General features: G+C 68.1%; 1 protein-coding gene across 1 annotated transcript in view; it reads left to right on the top strand.

The window, feature by feature from the left end:
* Positions 1 to 13107, top strand: part of NCOR2 (nuclear receptor corepressor 2) — a 139334-nt gene extending 126227 nt beyond the window's left edge. Inside the window, 16 exon segments of the mRNA XM_070399965.1 lie at positions 425 to 574; positions 696 to 848; positions 925 to 1120; positions 2621 to 3027; positions 4220 to 4369; positions 4404 to 4405; positions 4503 to 4646; positions 5020 to 5052; positions 5054 to 5113; positions 5115 to 5215; positions 6259 to 6408; positions 6698 to 6843; positions 7704 to 7757; positions 10222 to 10443; positions 11312 to 11491; positions 11960 to 13107. Of these exon segments, the coding sequence (XP_070256066.1) occupies positions 425 to 574; positions 696 to 848; positions 925 to 1120; positions 2621 to 3027; positions 4220 to 4369; positions 4404 to 4405; positions 4503 to 4646; positions 5020 to 5052; positions 5054 to 5113; positions 5115 to 5215; positions 6259 to 6408; positions 6698 to 6843; positions 7704 to 7757; positions 10222 to 10443; positions 11312 to 11491; positions 11960 to 12138 (2327 nt within the window). The 3' untranslated portion in view covers positions 12139 to 13107.
* Positions 13108 to 16785: the final 3678 nt, after the last annotated feature.

Genomic DNA, 16785 nt, shown 5'->3' with positions numbered 1-16785 from the left:
CAGACCGAGGGGTCCTGGGTTCGATTCCGGTCAAGGGCACGAACCCCGGGTGCAGGCTCCCCAGCCTGGGCCCTGGTCGGGTGCATGCAGGAGGCAACCCACCGACGTGTCTCTCTCCCTCTCTCCCCTACTCTGTCTGAATCAGTGGAAAACGTCCTCAGTGAGGATTAAAGGTGGGGATGGGACCGGAACTGAGGCTGAGAACAGCTGTGTGGCCGTGTACCCGGGCCGACTGCAGGGCACGGCCACTGCTGGGTTGGCAGCCGCAGGGAGGGCACCGGAGCCCCTGGCGTTCAGAAGGGCCCCGCGGGGCAGTGCGGGCACCCGGGAGGGAACCCCGGGGCGTGGTGTCCGACGAGGGCCTGTGGTGGGCCAGCCTGCGGCCCCGCCCCCGTGGCTACAGCCGCCGCCGCCTCCCCCGCAGGCATCATCGACCTGTCCCAAGTGCCACACCTGCCCGTGCTGGTGCCCCCGACGCCAGGCACGGCCGCCACCGCCATGGACCGCCTGGCCTACATCCCCGCCGCAGCCCAGCACTTCAGCAGCCGGCTCAGCAGCTCCCCGCTCTCCCCAGGTAGCGCCTGCGCCTGCCCGGTCCCGGGTCGGGAGGCCAGCGGCTGGCTGGGCGCCCCCGGGCCGACGCCTCACCGGCTCCGTTCCACCCGGGGCTGAGCTGCAGGCCTTTTGGTTTCCAGGAGGCCCCACCCACCTGACAAAAGCCACCACGTCCTCCTCCGAGAGGGAGAGGGAGCGGGAGCGGGACCGTGAGCGGGAGCGGGACCGCGAGCGCGAGAAGTCCATCCTGACGTCCAGCGCCACGGTGGAGCACGCGCCCATCTGGAGGCCCGGTAGGCCCCAGGGACCCGCCCCGCCCTGCCCGCCGGCCGCCGAGGCCGGCCTCTGACCCGCAGCCTGTCCCCCCAGGTACCGAGCAGAGCGGTGGCAGCGGCAGCGGGGGTGGGGGCAGCAGTAGCAGCCGCCCCGCCTCCCACCCCCACCAGCACTCGCCCATCTCGCCCCGGACCCAGGACGCCGTCCAGCAGAGGCCCAGCGTGCTGCACAACACGAGCATGAAGGGCGTGGTCACCTCCGTGGAGCCCGGCACGCCCACGGTCCTGAGGTGGGCCAGGTTGGCACCGGGCGGGGCCGCGGGCGGGCGGGCGGGCGGCTGAGGGGTAGTGACGTGGGTGGCCCTGTGGGTTGGAGACGGACGGGTGCTGATGGGTGGGGAGGCAGGTGGATGGTGGGAGGGTGCTAGACGGTGGGTGGGGAGAGGGGTGAGGAGCTGAGAGGATGGGTGGGTGGGTGAGTAGGTGATGAGATGGTGACTGGGATGGATGGATGGATGGATGGATGGACAGACGGGTGGATGGGTGGACAGACGGATGGATGGATGGATGGAGGGGTCGGATGGATGGATGGATGGATGGATGGATGGATGGATGGACAGACGGGTGGATGGGTGGATGGATGGAGGGGTCGATGGATGGATGGATGGACAGACGGGTGGATGGATGGATGGATGGACGGATGGATGGATGGATGGATGGATGGATGGATGGACAGACGGGTGGATGGGTGGATGGATGGACGGATGGATGGAGGGGTCGATGGATGGATGGATGGACAGACGGGTGGATGGATGGATGGATGGACGGATGGATGGATGGATGGATGGATGGATGGATGGATGGACAGACGGGTGGATGGGTGGATGGATGGACGGATGGATGGAGGGGTCGATGGATGGATGGATGGACAGACGGGTGGATGGGTGGATGGATGGACGGATGGATGGATGGAGGGGTCGATGGATGGATGGCAGGCAGGTCAGTGTGGGCGACGGGAGCAGGATGCCAGGCGGATGGTGGATGATGAGGCGGGTACCCAGGTGAGGACGCGCTGGGTGGATGGATGAGGAGGTGGGCAGGTGTCGGGTTCAGGGGAGTCTGTGGACAGACCCCCAGGCCCCCCCACAACCAAGCAAGGCCCTCAAGCAGCCTGGACAACACCCAGCGGCTCCCTGAGGAGGGAGAGGCCCCCGAACCCGCTCGCTCTCACAAGGGGCCCAGGTCCCCTCTGGTGACAAATACCCCAAAGACTGGGGGAGGGGCTTCCCGGTACCCCCGGCTCCTGCCGCCCCCCTCCCCCCCACACACTGGCCACCCTAGTCGCGTCCTCCCCGCGACTTGTTATGAAACGTGACGGCTCGTTTCCCAGAAACCTTGGCCTCGCCCCAGCACTCCCCGGCGTCCGCTCTCATGTCGCCGACGCGTAGCCTCCAGCCACCGCCCTCCGATAGGGTCCAGTTTGTAGGTTCACACGTCTACAGTCTCTGCTTAACCAGAGCGCAAGGCGCTTTTGTCTGTTTCAGGCAGTGCTGTGTCCCTGACCCACAGTGGGTGCTCCGTTCACAGTTGTGAAAGGATGACGGAATGAATAAATGAATGAATGAATGAGTGGGTGAGGTCACGCTCCGCAGGCCAGCATCAGGAGGGGGCGTTTATCCAGGGAGCAGTGGGGAATGGGGACCCCCCGCCCCCAGGTGTCAGAGCGAGGGTGTGACACGGGCCCCAGCCGTGGCTCCCGCAGCCTCCTGACCCCCCCTCTCCTCCCCCAGGTCCACCTCCACCTCCTCGCCCGTCCGCCCAGCCGCCACATTCCCACCCGCCGCCCACTGCCCGCTGGGCAGCACCCTGGACGGGGTCTACCCCACCCTCCTGGACCCCGTCCTGCTGCCCAAAGAGGCCCCGAGGGTCAGTCGGCCTGAGAGGCCCCGCGGGGACGCGGGCCACGCCTTCCTCGCCAAGCCCCAGGCCCGTGCCGGGCTGGAGCCCGCCTCCTCCCCGGGCAAGGGCTCGGAGCCCCGGGCCCTGGCCCCCGCCGGCCACGCGGCCATCGCCCGCACCCCAGCGAAGAGCCTCGCCGCCCACCGCGCCAGCCCGGACCCGCCGGCCGCGGACCTGCACCGGGAAAAGACTCAAAGTAAACCCTTTTCCATCCAGGAACTGGAGCTCCGAGCACTGGGTAAGACCACCCTGACAGCGGCCACCTTCATAGACGCGATAATCATGCGTCAAATTGCTCACGATAAAGGGCCGCGAGAAGGAGGTTCGCTGGCCACCGACTCCCCTCGCGACGGTAAGACCCCGGGCCCGCCGCGCCCGCACCCCGTCTTCGTGGCCTAAAGATATTTCCAGATCTCTGCTTTTTATTTTCCCGCCCCCCCCGCCCCCCGCCCCCCATTTTTCATTGATTTTGGTCTTTGGTTTTTTTTTTTTTTTCCACGTCGTCTCGTCGATTGCACGCGCTGACGTCCCCGCCGGCTGCCTGCCGCCCGCCCCCCTGCGGTGTGGGGGGGGCGCCCCCTCCTGTGCACATCGTTTCATCATGATTTTTTTTTTTTTTTTTTGGATTTTCGCTTCTTTTCCTTAAATGAATGGATCTGTGGTTTTGACCTCCCGCCACGCCTCCCATGGCCCGGGGAGCAGGGAGTGGGCCGGGGGCGCGGGCGCAGCCTGCTGCCATGTGTGGCTGGAGGATGTGGTGTGGAGGACGCCCGCCGAGGACGCCGGGAAGGGGAGGGGACGCCCCGCTTTCCAGGAGGAGCTGGGGGCCCGACCCCTGCCTCCCGCCAGGTTGTCCGGGAGCCGGGGGATGCCCTGGCCCCGGGTGTCCCCCCTCCCCCCGCTGTCCCACCGCCCCCCTCCCCCCCGGGACAGGGGAGTCCTCCCCCCTCCGGCCCCGGCTCGGGCTCCTCTTTACTGGACTAGGGGCTGCGGGGGACCCTCAGACTAATTGTCACTCCCTGACCCCTCCTCCCCCCAGACCTCACTCCCTCCAGCCCATCACGGCCGATCCACATCCCCGTTCCCAGAGACACACCCCCCCCCCCCGTCTTTCTCTCCCCCAGCTCATGCCCCTGATCTTTCTCTGAGTTTCTCTCTCTCTCTCTCTCTGTCCCCCACTCTCTCACCCTGCCTGCCGGGTGCCCCAGTCTCGCCTCTCCTCCATCTCTCTCCCTCTCTGCTGTCCCCTCCCTCCTTTCTCAGGGCACCCCGACCCTGGCCAGCCAGCAGCCCCCGCTCCGGTCACCCCCTCTCCATCCGCCCAGATGCCCGGCTCCGGCCCAGGGACCAGCCCGCGGGGCAGGCAGGGGAGGCCGGGGGCAGCCCACTCCCAGCACCAGCTGGCCTGACCCCAGGCTCGCCCCCTGCAGGTTACCACGGCGGCAGCTACAGCCCCGACGGGGTGGAGCCCGTCAGCCCCGTGAGCTCCCCGAGCCTGACCCACGACAAGGGGCTCCCCAAGCACCTCGAGGAGCTGGACAAGAGCCACCTGGAGGGGGACCTGCGGCACAAGCAGCCAGGTGGGCCCCCCCGCCACCAGCCCTGCGAGCACAGGCGTGACCCCATCCCGCAGACCGGAAGACCGAGGCGCCCAGAGATTGAGGGACGGCCCAGCCCCACCCCCGCCCCTGACCCGCCCTGCTCTGCCCACAGCTCCGGAAGCTGGGCGGTGAGGCCACGCACCTCCCACACCTGCGGCCGCTGTCCGAGAGCCAGCCCGCCTCCAGCCCGCTGCTCCAGACCGCGCCGGGGGTCAAAGGTCACCAGCGGGTGGTCACCCTGGCCCAGCACATCAGTGTAACTACCCTTCCTCGTCACCTCTGCATCGGGGGTGGGCCACAGGGCCCCAGGGCGGGGGGTAGGCAGGTGGGGAGCCTCTTGTCTGATGGCTAAACGGAGGTCTGGCAGGGGTGGCCTGGGGACCCCCCGAGTCTCAAAGTCAGATTCTGCCGCTGCCCCTCGTCCAGCTGACGGGGCCTCGGCCTGAGCCCCGGTTCCACGCCCCCGGGTACGTGGGGCATCGCGGCCACCGTGGGCAGGGAGCCCAGGACCGAGCCGGCTCCGCCCTCAGAGCTCAGCCTAGCCCCCGCCCCCGGAAGGTTCTGGCACGTGAATGCCGCTGCCTGACCCCTGACCCCTGACCCCATGCCTCCTCCCGCCCGGCCAGCAGGAGGTCATCACGCAGGACTACACGCGGCACCACCCCGCAGCAGCTCGGCACGCCCCTCCCCGCGCCCCTCTACTCCTTCCCCGGCGCCACCTGCCCCCGTCCTGGACCTCCGCCGCCCGCCCAGCGACCTCTACCTCCCGCCCCCGGACCACGGCGCCCCCGCCCGCGGCTCCCCACACAGCGAAGGGGGCAAGAGGTGAGTGCTGGGGCCGGGCGGGTGCGCTGCCCCCGGCCGGTCAGCCTGCGGGAGGCCCCCGTCAGCCGTCTGCCCCTCGATGCCAGGGTACAGATGAGAAGCTGAGGCCCGGGAGACGGGAGCCTTGGTTCAAGGCCACGGCTGACAGATAATGGCGTGTCCATGGGCTCCAGGCACCGAGTACACACCTGACCCGGGTTACCCAGGACTCCCTGCGGCCCCGGGCGGTGTAGGCAGCAAAGTCCCATTTCACAGATGAAGACGCTAAGGCGTGAGGCGGGAACTCACCTGCCCACGGGGACTCGGCCTGTAAGTGGCGGAGCTGGGATTCGAACCGGAGCCGTGTCCCTGAGAGCAGCGCCCCGCAGGCCGGCACACTCACCCCGGGGCCCCCTGGGCGCCTGGAGTGCCGAGGAGAGGGACGGTCCCCAGCTCCAGGGTCGGGGGGCACCGGCTGAGTGAGACGCAGAGGCGTGGGAGCCCTGGGGTGTCGGGGGGCAGTGGGGCACCTGGCACGGGTGCAGGAGGGGCCTGCGGACTCGTCCTGAGCCCCGTCCAGCCACAGCTTGTTCACACACAGCCCACAAGCTGAGGGCGGTGCTGCATTTTTATTTTTCAATTTTTAAAAAAATGGATGTCAGAGAGGAAGGGAGAGGAAGAGAGAGAAACATCCACGATGAGAGAATCACTCATCGGCTGCCTCCTGCACGCCCCGTCCTGGGGATCGAGCCCGCAACCCTGGCCTGTGCCCTGACCGGGAATCACACCATGACCTCCTGCGTCACAGGTCAAAGCACTCTCCACTGAGCCCTGCCGGCCGGGCTGGGTTAACATTTGTAAAAAAAAAAAAAAAAAGAAAAGAAAGAAAGAAACACGCAGCGGAGACCACAGGTGGCCACGGCACCTAAAACACTCACCGTCCGCTCTTCCCAGAGGAGCGGGCGAGCCCCGGTTCAGAGGAGCCGCCTGCCGGGGGCGGGGAGGGGGGCCCCTCGGAGGGGGCGCCTGAGCTCTGACCACCGCGGGGACCCTTTTCCGCGCAGGTCGCCGGAGCCGAGCAAGACGGCGGCCCTGGGTGGCGGTGAGGACGGCATCGAGCCCGTGTCCCCGCCGGAGGGCCTGGTGGAGCCCGGGCACCCCCGGAGCGCCCTGTACCCCCCGCTGTACCGCGATGGGGAGCAGGCGGAGTCCAGGTACCTTAATGCCAGCCCCCCCCCACCCCACCATGGAGGCTCAGGACAGCCCCTCGCCGCCCGGGGCCTCGGGCTAAGCCAAGGCTTCCCCCTTCCTGCTCAGCTGATGTCCGGCCCGGGGCCTCAGCAGCCGCTTCCCCAGCCGCGGCCTGGCGTCTCTCGGCTCTGGCCAGGCCCCGGTGCAGGCGACTGGGGGCGGATCTGAGGCAGCGGGGGGGGGGGGGGGGGGGGGGGGGGGGGGGATGAGCACGCCCCCGGCGGGGAACTGACCGGGTCCGGCCTCCGGCAGGATGGGCTCCAAGTCTCCAGGCAACACCGGGCAGCCGCCCGCCTTCTTCAGCAAGCTGACCGAGAGCACCTCCGCCATGGTCAAGTCCAAGAAGCAGGAGATGAACAAGAAGCTCGGTACCCACAGCCGGAACGAGCCAGAATACAGTAAGGGCCCGGGCGCCGAGCGGCCGCCGAGACCCCGGGTGGGGGAGGGGAGGGGACCGCTGACCACCTGCCCGGCCCTTCACCCGGTCCAGGCTGGTCTCTGTGCCGTGGGCACTTGGCAGCAGTGCCCGCCCCTGGGGGTGCCCAGGGAATAGGCGAGTGAAGGGCCTGTGCTCAGCCCCGTGCGGGCACCGGGCATTGGGGTCACGTGTCCTCCGTTCACAGTGCTCGTCCCATGGGTGGTCCCCCGTTTATGTGGTGAGTGCCCGGAACCCCAGCCAAGGTCCGCCTCCTCCAGCACAGGGCGGGGCCGCAGCCGCTCCCAGGACAGCGAACAGCTGGAATCAGCCGCACCCTGGGTCTCAGGAGGCCTCACGGGCCGGGGCGTCGGGGAGTCGGATCCTCCTCTCTGTGTTTTTTTCTTAATGTTTTTATTGATTTTTTTTTTTTTAGAGAGACAGGGAGAGGAGAGGGAGAGAGAGAGAAACATCAATGAGAGAGAAACATCATTGATTGGCTGCCTCCCGCACGCCCCCCACTGGGGATCAAGCCCGCAACCCGGGCCTGTGCCCCGACCGGGAGTCGAACCGGCGGCCGCTTGGTTCCTGTGTCGATGCTCCTCTCTCCGGGAACGGCCTGGACACGTGCAGACAGTCCCGATGCCTCGGGGCCTTGCGGGGCGGGGGTGCAGGTCAGCAGCCTGGCGAGCTGGTTGGAAATGCAACCTCGGGCCCTGCCCTGGCAGGAGCCCGCCTGCACTGAGCCAGCGCCCGGGCGGCACCTGGCCTGGACCCACAGGTGCAGCGGGGGCGAGGGCGCGGGCCGCCGGCCGTGGGTCTCACCTCTCCTCACCCCTCCAGATATCGGCCAGCCCGGGACGGAGATCTTCAACATGCCCGCCATCACCGGCGCAGGTAACCGCCTGCCCGGCCCGTGGGCGCCGGCCCCTCCCCCCTTCCCCATCTCTGCTGCGCCCGGGAGGTCACGCTGCAAGGAGACTGGGGGCCTGGCCTCGGAGTCCCGGGGGCACCGCCCCCACCCGAGTCCTGGTAGCTCCAAGGTGTCCCCTCCTCTGTCTGCCCAGCCCTGGGGGGGCCAGCGAGGAGGCCCCGGGCGCGTTTAGACGGGTGAGGTGTGCGGACGGCCGTCTGGGAACCTGCCCGGCTCACCTGCTGCGTCCCAGAGGGAATGTGACTGTGAGGGGGGCCTGGGCTCACACTGGGGTGCACAGGCTTCCCTCGGGGTCCGTGCGGGCACTTCTTACAGTGAGAGCATCCGCTTTCCTTAAAATTCAAGCCGGAAGTCGAAGTAGCCATGTGGGTGTTGTCACATAGACGGGGCTGAGGTTCACACTCATGTTTAAAAGTATTTTTTATTGGTTTTTGGAGAGAGAGGAAGGGAGAGTGATGGAAACGTCGAAGAGAGAGAAAACATCCATCGGCTGCCTCCTGCTCGCTTCCTACTGGGGATCGAGCCCACAACCCCGGCCTGTGCCCCGACCGGGAATAGAACTGTGTCCTCTTGGTTCATAGGTTGATGCTCAACCACTGAACCACCCAGCCATTTTTCAGCTAAAACTGAAGCCATCTGTGGGCTCGGGGGTCCCCTGGGGTTGGACCCCGTCCTCCGGCAGGGGCCACACTGTGTTTCTTCAGGGAAGGACTGGGTGGGGCTGAGCCTGGTGTGAGGGGTCTGAGCCCTGAGCCACTGGGGGGCTGTCACCCTCCGTGGACGGGGCCCCGTGTGTGGAGGTGGTGTGTGCTTGCAGGTCTCTGAGCTCTGACCTTGCCGGGGGACCCTGAGCCGGGGAGTCGGGGCAGGTGCTGCCGGGCCTGGGGGCCCGTGTCCCCCGGCTGGTGAGCAGAGGGCCGCCGGGGTTGTGCACCGGCCAGCTGTTGGCTCCCCTGGCGGGTCCCTGCCGGGTCCCAGCTCTCCCCAGGGGCCCCGGGGCCACCGGGAGGAGACAGTCCGTCCAGAACAAGGGGGTTCGAAACGAGTGTTTCTGGAACGTCCCGAACCTGCCACAGGCAGCTGGGCCAAGGGTGCGCGCGTCTGCAGATGTTCGTGCCCAGGGTGCCAAGGCTTCCGCCGCTGTAACCGGAGACGGGCTGCCTCCCGCAGGGTCAGCTCAGGGACCTTGACCTTGCGGACGAGGCCCAGGGACACCTGTGGGTGCTGAGCCCGAACCCGGCCGTCGCGGCCTGCGTTCTCCGAGTCGAGTTTTCCGCGTTCCCGGGGTTTGCTCAGTGTGCGGGGCGCTCGCCCCTGCTGGGCGTGTGGCGTTTTTCTGGGGGACACAGTTCGGTGTGTGTTTAAAGTGCTGACGAACGGGGGCCAAGACACAGCTGGGCGGCGGGAGAGCGCGCCCCCTGGCGGCGAAAAGAAAAAACGTAGTTGCCCATCAGTTGCCATAGAAACGGGATGTGGAGGCTGCCACTTGGGCACGGACTGTGGGGGGGGGGGGCGTCACTGGGTATCCTCACGTTCGCTCAGAGCGAAGGATTAAAATCCATGGCGACGCTGCCCGGTGGCTCGCGGCTTTGCCGGCAAAGTCTGGCTTCGAGAAAGTTCTGAAAAGAGACCCATTCCCCGGGGTTTGCACAAGTGCCCAGAACGGATCCCGAGAAAAACGCGAGGGTCGGGACACCCGGGCCGCAGGCAGGAGGCTCGGTGGCCAGCGGGCCCTTCCCCAGGGGGCGGGCGGCCGTGCCACTGTCCCCAGCTCTGCCCTGTCCCCCGCACGCACCGTAACTGCATGGCTACGACCCCTCACCGTTCGTCTCTGCACCTCTCTCTCTCTCCTTGTGGCTCCCGGTGGGGGGCGGGGGTTAGGCCCAGCTTGTGGGGGGGCAGACGGGGCTGAGGGTCCTGGCCCCAGGGGCAGAGGCATGGGGGGGCGGGGGGAACCGACCCCCTGGTCACCGTCCTCCCCGAGTCTCTCCCAGCCTCCTGCCGCCCCCGCCCTGTGCCTAGTCCCTCGCTCTGGCTCGACTTAATTTCCCAGCGGCCCCTTCCCCAAACGGGGCGGCCCTCCGGTCCCCCTCTTTTGCAGGCCACTGGGAATTTAAATCAGGAAGCCGCCCCAGCTGGGACTAGGGGTGGAGGGGGGGGGCAGAAGGTGCCCCTGATTTCCCAGGGGGCAGGATAGAAAGCAGGCTGGGGCGTCACCTAAACCCGCGCCCCCCCCAAAACCCCCTCCCCCCGGGGATGCCCAAGCGCTCCCAGGGCCCCCGACCCAGCGGCAGGGGAACCAGGGGGCAGGGGGTGAGGGATCGTGTTGCTTTGCCGAAATGTGCTCACTGTGTACTCTCTCTCCCTCCTCCCTCCCTCCCGCCGCCCCTCCGTGTCCCTCGGCCCGTGTGTGTGTCTCTCCCCCAGGCCTCATGACCTGCCGAAGCCAGGCGCTGCCCGAGCAGGCCAGCACCAACCTGGGGCTGGAGGCCATTATTAGAAAGGCGCTCATGGGTAAATATGACCAGTGGGAGGAGCCCCCGCTCGGCGCCAATGCTTTTAACGCTCTGAATGCCAGTGCCGGCCTGCCCGCTGCTATGCCCATAACCGCTGCCGACGGACGGAGCGAACACGCACTCACCTCGCCAGGTCTGCAGGCCTCTCGCTCGGCCCGTCTGTCCTGCCCCCGCCGCCCCCCCCCCCATGTCCTTAATCCTCTGCCTCCGGTTCCGCTCACCGACCCCCCCTCGGCTTCAGAGCTTCTGACTACTTTTGTGCGTGTCTGACGTGGTTCTGGACGTGGCTAATCCCCGAGCTGGGCGGGCGGGCACCCCCCCCCCGTGTGGGCACGTGGCCCCGTGGCCCCCTCGCCCCCCAGGCCCAAAGGAGCTGCCGCTTTTCTAAAAACACTCACAACGCCGCCCGCGCCCCGCCCGCCTTCCCCCCGGGACACAGGGCCGCCCGCGTCCGTCTGTCCCGTTGCGGGAGATCGGGCTGGAGCGAGGACCCGCCCACTCGAGGTCAGGGGGGACCCCCGGGCTCAGCGCCTGCTGGGGTCGCCGTGCATGTCCACCGCCGGCCCTCGGGCTGATGGGAGGAGGCCAGTGTCCATGGGCCAGCCCCCCTTCGCTGGGCCGCGCTCTGTCCGGGCCACGCAGTGTCAGAACAACGGCCAGCCCTGACCCGGACCCTGCGGCCTCACAGAGTCTCTGGGCTTCACGGAGGCCCAGGCCTGGCCCCGGGGTCTGGCTGCTCCCCACAGGCCTGCTGACCGTGAGGGTCGGCACAGCCCGGGCAGCGGCCTGGGTCAAGCCCAAGGCTGCCGGGCGGGTAGCTAGGCTGCAGGGCAGCCTGAGGGGCTTTGCAGACCCTCAGCCCACACCCTCTGGTAGAAACACACCTCCAGACCCCAGCTCCTCCCGGGGGGGCCCTCACCCCCCCCCTCACCCCCCGCTCCGTTCCCCGTGGTGTGTGCTGCTTGGCGTCTGACACGGCCCCTCCCTTGTGTCTCCTGCAGGCGGTGGTGGGAAAGCCAAGGTCTCGGGCAGACCCAGCAGCCGGAAAGCCAAGTCCCCGGCCCCGGGCCTGGCCCCCGGGGACCGGCCCCCCTCCGTCTCCTCGGTGCACTCGGAGGGGGACTGCAGCCGCCGGACGCCGCTGACCAGCCGCGTGTGGGAAGACCGGCCCTCATCTGCAGGTGGGCACGGGGGTGGGGGTGGGGTGGGGTGGCTGCAACCCCTAGGCCCCGCCAGCTGCCCGCGCACCTACTGTGTGTGAGCACGTGGTAGGGCCTGTTCTAGGGACGGCTCAGGTGGCAGGAAGCTCCTGAGAAAGGCCCGGGGGGAGGGAGAGGGTGTGAGTGGGTCAGTTGCCGGCAGAGGGAGGCGGGCGGGGCTCCACCCACGGGCTTGGCGGGTGGTCGCGCAGGCGGCGCTGCAGGTGTAGGGGGAAGAGCAGCATTGACAGGACCCACAGGCCTGTGGCTGCAGAGTGGCCCTGGGGTCGGGGCCTGCGAGTCCAGCCCGTTTGAGAAACCTTCCAGGAGCTCGAAGGGGCTGGGACAGCTGCCCGGCCCAGGCGGCCACGGCCGGAGTCTGCTGGGGCCAGGCCTGTGGGGGGCTGCCCGGCTCACCAGCCCCTCCCGGTGTCTCCCCGTCTCCGGCAGGTTCCACTCCGTTCCCCTACAACCCGCTGATCATGCGGCTGCAGGCGGGCGTCATGGCCTCCCCACCCCCGCCCGGCCTCGCCGCGGGCGGGCCCCTGGCCGGCCCCCATCACGCCTGGGACGAGGAGCCCAAGCCGCTGCTCTGCTCGCAGTACGAGACGCTCTCCGACAGCGAGTGACCGACGCAGGGGCTGGGGACGGCACCGGGCCCGCGAGCATCCCAAGCGGCCAGGTGAGGGGCGGGCGGCGGCCGACTCCCCGACGAGGAAGGAGCCCCCGCGTCTGCCTGTGCGTCCGCCTGTCCATCGTCCGCCCATCCGAGCCGGCGTCCTTGCCCGTCTAAAGCCTTAACTAGGACTCCCGCCCGGCTGGCCCTGTGCAGTGACTTTCTCAGGGGTTGTTTACCTGGTGCTCGGGAGGGGGGGCGGGGCCGGGCGGAGGACCGGGCGGCGGCCACACACAGAAGCTGGGACGGCCAGGGACCCAAAGCCGGATGACCACGCACCTCCCACGCCACTGCCTCCCCCCCTTAACGCATTTGGAACCAAAGTGTAAACTGAGCTAGCAGCCCCCGCGCCCTCCCTCCATCCGCACCCCGCTTCGCGCTCTGGACAGATGGACACGGGCCCTGTCCAGCCCGCAGCGCTCTCGTCCCCGTCCCCACGGGCCACCCAGGCCCATGAGAACTGCTGGAAACCAAGGCAGGCCGGACGGGCGGGCGAAAGGGCCGGGTGCGGCCTGCGGCGAGTGTGGCCCGGGGACCTGGACCGTTCTGTGCGCACACTGTGGCCGGCGGTGGGAGAGGCAGATGTAAATGATGTGTTGGTTTACAGGGTATATTTTTGATACCTTCAATGAATTAATTCAGATGTTTTACGCAAGGAAGGACTCACCCAGTATTATTGCTGCTGCGCTTTCAATCCGCTTACCGTTCAAGCGGCGCGCGCAGGCCCCGTTGGCGGCCCTGGCGTCGTGTCCACGGGCCGAGGAGCGGGCCACTGGCTCAGCCCCCGCGCCCGCCCGCCCGCCCTCCCTCCCTTCCGTGGGCAGAATGCGTTCGATGGGTATTCGCGGCCGCCATCTGCGCACGGCGGTGGCGTTCTGTCATTTACACACATTGTTCTCATTAAAAAGCGAATTATACTCGAGTGACGGCTGCTGCTGCTTTATCTCAGGCTGGGCACCAGGGAGGGGGTGGTGGGGGTGGGGGTCCATGGGAGGGAACCCCGTTGAGGGGGGGCAAGGAACGTGCTCCTAACTCAGCAGCCGGGGCCCTTTGCGGATGGGTTAGGATGCCCCCCTGAGGGCACCGAGGGCTCACCCACGGGCGTCACACTCGGGGGCAGGCGTCCCGGTGACGAGCGGACACACTGTCTGGACTACCAGCCGGAAGAGGGAACAGCCCGCCCGCTGGGTCCGGAAGCAGCTGACCGTCTGCTCCTCGGCTGCTGGGTAAACGGGCTCCGGAGCCACAGTCGGGCTGGCCACGTCCGAGGAGCCCAGCGAGCCTCAGGCCTCTCCCCGTGCCAGGGCGCCAGGGCCTCAGGACCCTGCCCTCCTGCCCCTCCCCTGTGCCCTCTGCATGTCCTGCTGCCCACCTGCCTCCCTCACGCACAGCCCCGCGCCCGCCTGGTCCCGGTCACGTGACCATTTCAGTGGCTGCCAGGCCTGGTGCCTGGTTCTGGAAGGGCAGTTGGGAGACCTCGCTGCCCACCTGTGCCCACGCACCACGGCCCAGGTGCTGGGCTCCTGGGAGGTGTCCTGGGGGGGAGGCGTGGTGTGAGCTGTGGGGCCTCGGGGCCCCGCTGCCTGTGTACCCAGCGGGAGGAAGGCCGCCCTTGCCCGGGGTGCTGTCCCCCGTCTGGCCCAGCCCTCAGGCCCCCTCTACACAGGGCTCAGTGCCCCCTCCTGGGACCCAGGTGGGCCGGGTGGTGCTGGCCAACCCGCCTCCCGAGTGACCCTCCCTCCTGCGGACACCCTCCCGGTGGGTTAGATACGCACCTGCAAAGGCCCAGCTGCCTCCCCCACAGCGACCCCAGGTGTCGCTAACCTGAGCATGACCCCTGATAGCCACCCCTCCTCCCGACAGGTCAGAGGACCTCCACCCTGGGGTCAGAGCCGAGGTCAGGGGCGAGGACCCTGGCTGTGTCCCACTTGGGCTCTGTCCTCAGAGGGGCCAGGCCCCAGCCCCACCCCGGCCATTGGATGGAGACGTTGCCCCGGAGACGACACCTCAGGCCGCCCCGCAGGCGCTGAGGCTGGGGCAGGCCTGCTCCCCAGGACCCGGGGGCCTTCGGGGGCTCTGACGGTGCGGGAGGCCCGGACGAGAGGGTGAGCCCCACAGGCAGTCTGCAAAGGGACTTCTCCTTTCGCTCGAGTCAGGCTACGCCGGGGCCCTGTGGTCCTGGGACCCAGGCTGTCCCTGTCCCGGTCCCTCCGCCTTGTGGCTCCACAGCCCAGAGCCGCTGGCCGCGGCCACCCAGGGACAGGCCACCCAGGGCCAGGCGCCCTCGATGACCAGAGAGGCGGCTCCCAGGGACCTCACGGCTCCACCCTCACCAGACCTCAAGCTTCAGCCTCACGTTCAGCCCTTCCCACAGGATTTGAGGGGCAGCGAAGAACCAGGGGGCCTCCCTGCTGCCTCCAAGTTTCCGGGGGGGGGGTGGACTGGCGAGGCCCCAGGGGGTGGTGAGGGCGGGAGCAGCCTGCATCCTCAGGCCCTGCGGCCCCATTAGTCCCCTGTGAGCCTGAGCATGAGGCCGAATGAGCAGAGGGCTTTGGAGCCACACACGCCTGGCTTCCGGCCTCGGGTGACATTCGTGTGACCTTGGGGACGCTCTGGGTGCCCTCTGAGCCCTGCTCCCTCATCTGCACCAACAGGCCTCAGCCCCGCTCTGGCTGCAGTACTGGCGCCCACCGGCAGGTGGCAGTGTCGGGCCAGCGAAGGGCCTGTCCTGGATTCCCTCCACTGGGCTCAAGTGCCCCCACCAGGAACCCAGGGGGGGTCAGGTGGCACTGGCCACGCCTGCTGGTGCCACCCGGGATCCCGTGGCACCCCCTCGGCTGTGGTCAGACCAGAGTGACATGTGATATGTGTGTGGGGGGGGGGTCACCTCTGCCGCCCCGTCCCCTCCATCTCCTGGCCTCCTCGTGGGCAGCCGGGCGAGGGCCCGTGGCCCAGACCCGACATGGGGGTGTCTGCAGGGTGTAGGGAGCGCCCACGCCTCCTGGCGCCCTCACAGGACCCCCTGCCTTCCAGCCGCCACAGCCAGTCTTCAACCCCGAAGGGCTCATCCCGCCCCACCCCGTCCTGTTTGGTTTCCTCACGGCTCCGCCTGTAAACCGGACGCCCAGGTGCCCCCTGCCCATCCCGGTCTCCCTGGCAAACTCCTGCACCGGCTTCAGAACCCAGCTAGGGCCCGAGCCTCTGAGAACTCATCCCGCCCATCTTTCTCCTTCTGACCCTGACCGCCCCCCACCCCCACCCCGTGATGGTATCGCGAGGACCAGTCCACGGGAAACGCGATGTGGTTGGTGAGGGAAGGACAGCTGTCGGCCCATGTCCCGGGTCTGAGGACGTTGGGAAGCTGGTTAAGAGGCAGGTTTGGACCCCTCCCCAGGCCTGTGCCGACCCCAGGCCCAGGTGCCTGGAGAGCTGCGTCCAGCAGCAGCCCAGTGTTGCTCATGCAGGTAGCTGGCAGCTCCCTGTGGGGCAGGGAGGGCACCCTCCCCTGGAGCCTGGCCCCTTCCCGTCCCTCTGGCCAGGAGGGCTCCACAGAGGAGTCCACAGGGAGTCCGGGCCACCAGCCCCACGAGCTGCCTCCCACAGGAGGGCAAGGACGGCAGGTCCTCGGGGCTTTGGGGTCGGCTGCACCAGAGCAGCCAGGGTGGCTTCCTGGAGGTGGTGGCTCTTGGGCAGGGGTGAGACCTAGCCCGGGACACGGGGAGCCCAGGGCAGCTGGACGTCAGGCAGTGGGGGGCCTGGGAGTTTCTGGGAAAGAGCGAGCCGATGGCCACCCAGTAAGGCCATTGGCTGTTTTCCCTGAAATGCTCTGTCCTTCACTTTACAAATCACATTGGCTTGCGAGGGTGCTGGATGGATCGTGAGGGAGAAACCCGCCCGGGAGACAGTTTTCCTGTCTGTAAAGTGGGGACAATGACACGCGTGGCCCTCCGAGGCACAGAGACCCTGCCCGCCCACCCACCCACGTACGTGTGTGTGTGTGTGTGTGTGTGTGTGTGTGTGTGACAAAGACCCAGGGTTTGACAGGGACGGACAGGGGGGGAGGGAAATCTCCAGGTGGTGGAAGCTAATCGGGGAGTTAACCTGCGGCAGCTGGCCGGAGGGCTCTGGGCTCCGGCCCTTCTGTCCTGAGAAAGCCAGGGGGCCATGAGGACCCGAGGGTTCGCTCTGGGCTGGGCACAGGCTGTCCTGCAGGCTGGGGCGGGTCAGTCCGCCTCCTCATTAGGGTCTCCCCGCTCCCTCCCAGGGTCACCGTGAAGATTAACGCTGCAGCCGGTACCTACCTGCGTCTGTCCTTGGCATTCCTGGAGATGGGGCCCATCCAGGCCAGGGGGTGGGGCACCTGTTTTGGGGGCTGCTGGGGAGACTGCGGGGTTTGCCCTGAGCTGGCGAATGTGAACCCGGAGACAGGCAGGAGCGGGTGGTGCAGGCCGCTGGGGCCCCAGCCAGCAGCACCTTCTGCGCCTGCGTAAGAGGCGCCGCCTGGCCCCGCCCCGGAAGGGTCTGGCTGCACCAAGGTTTAAGGGGCTTGAATTCTTACCGGGTGCCCCCTCTGCAGAGAGAAATGAAGTTACATGCCTTT

The sequence above is a fragment of the Myotis yumanensis genome, unplaced genomic scaffold (genome assembly GCF_028538775.1).
Source record: "Myotis yumanensis isolate MYYU_CA2020_CCGP unplaced genomic scaffold, mMyoYum1.0.hap1 SCAF_19, whole genome shotgun sequence".
NCBI classification, from domain to species: domain Eukaryota; kingdom Metazoa; phylum Chordata; class Mammalia; order Chiroptera; family Vespertilionidae; genus Myotis; species Myotis yumanensis.
Note: the sequence above shows the minus strand (reverse complement) of the source record. Positions and strands in the feature narration are given on the sequence as shown.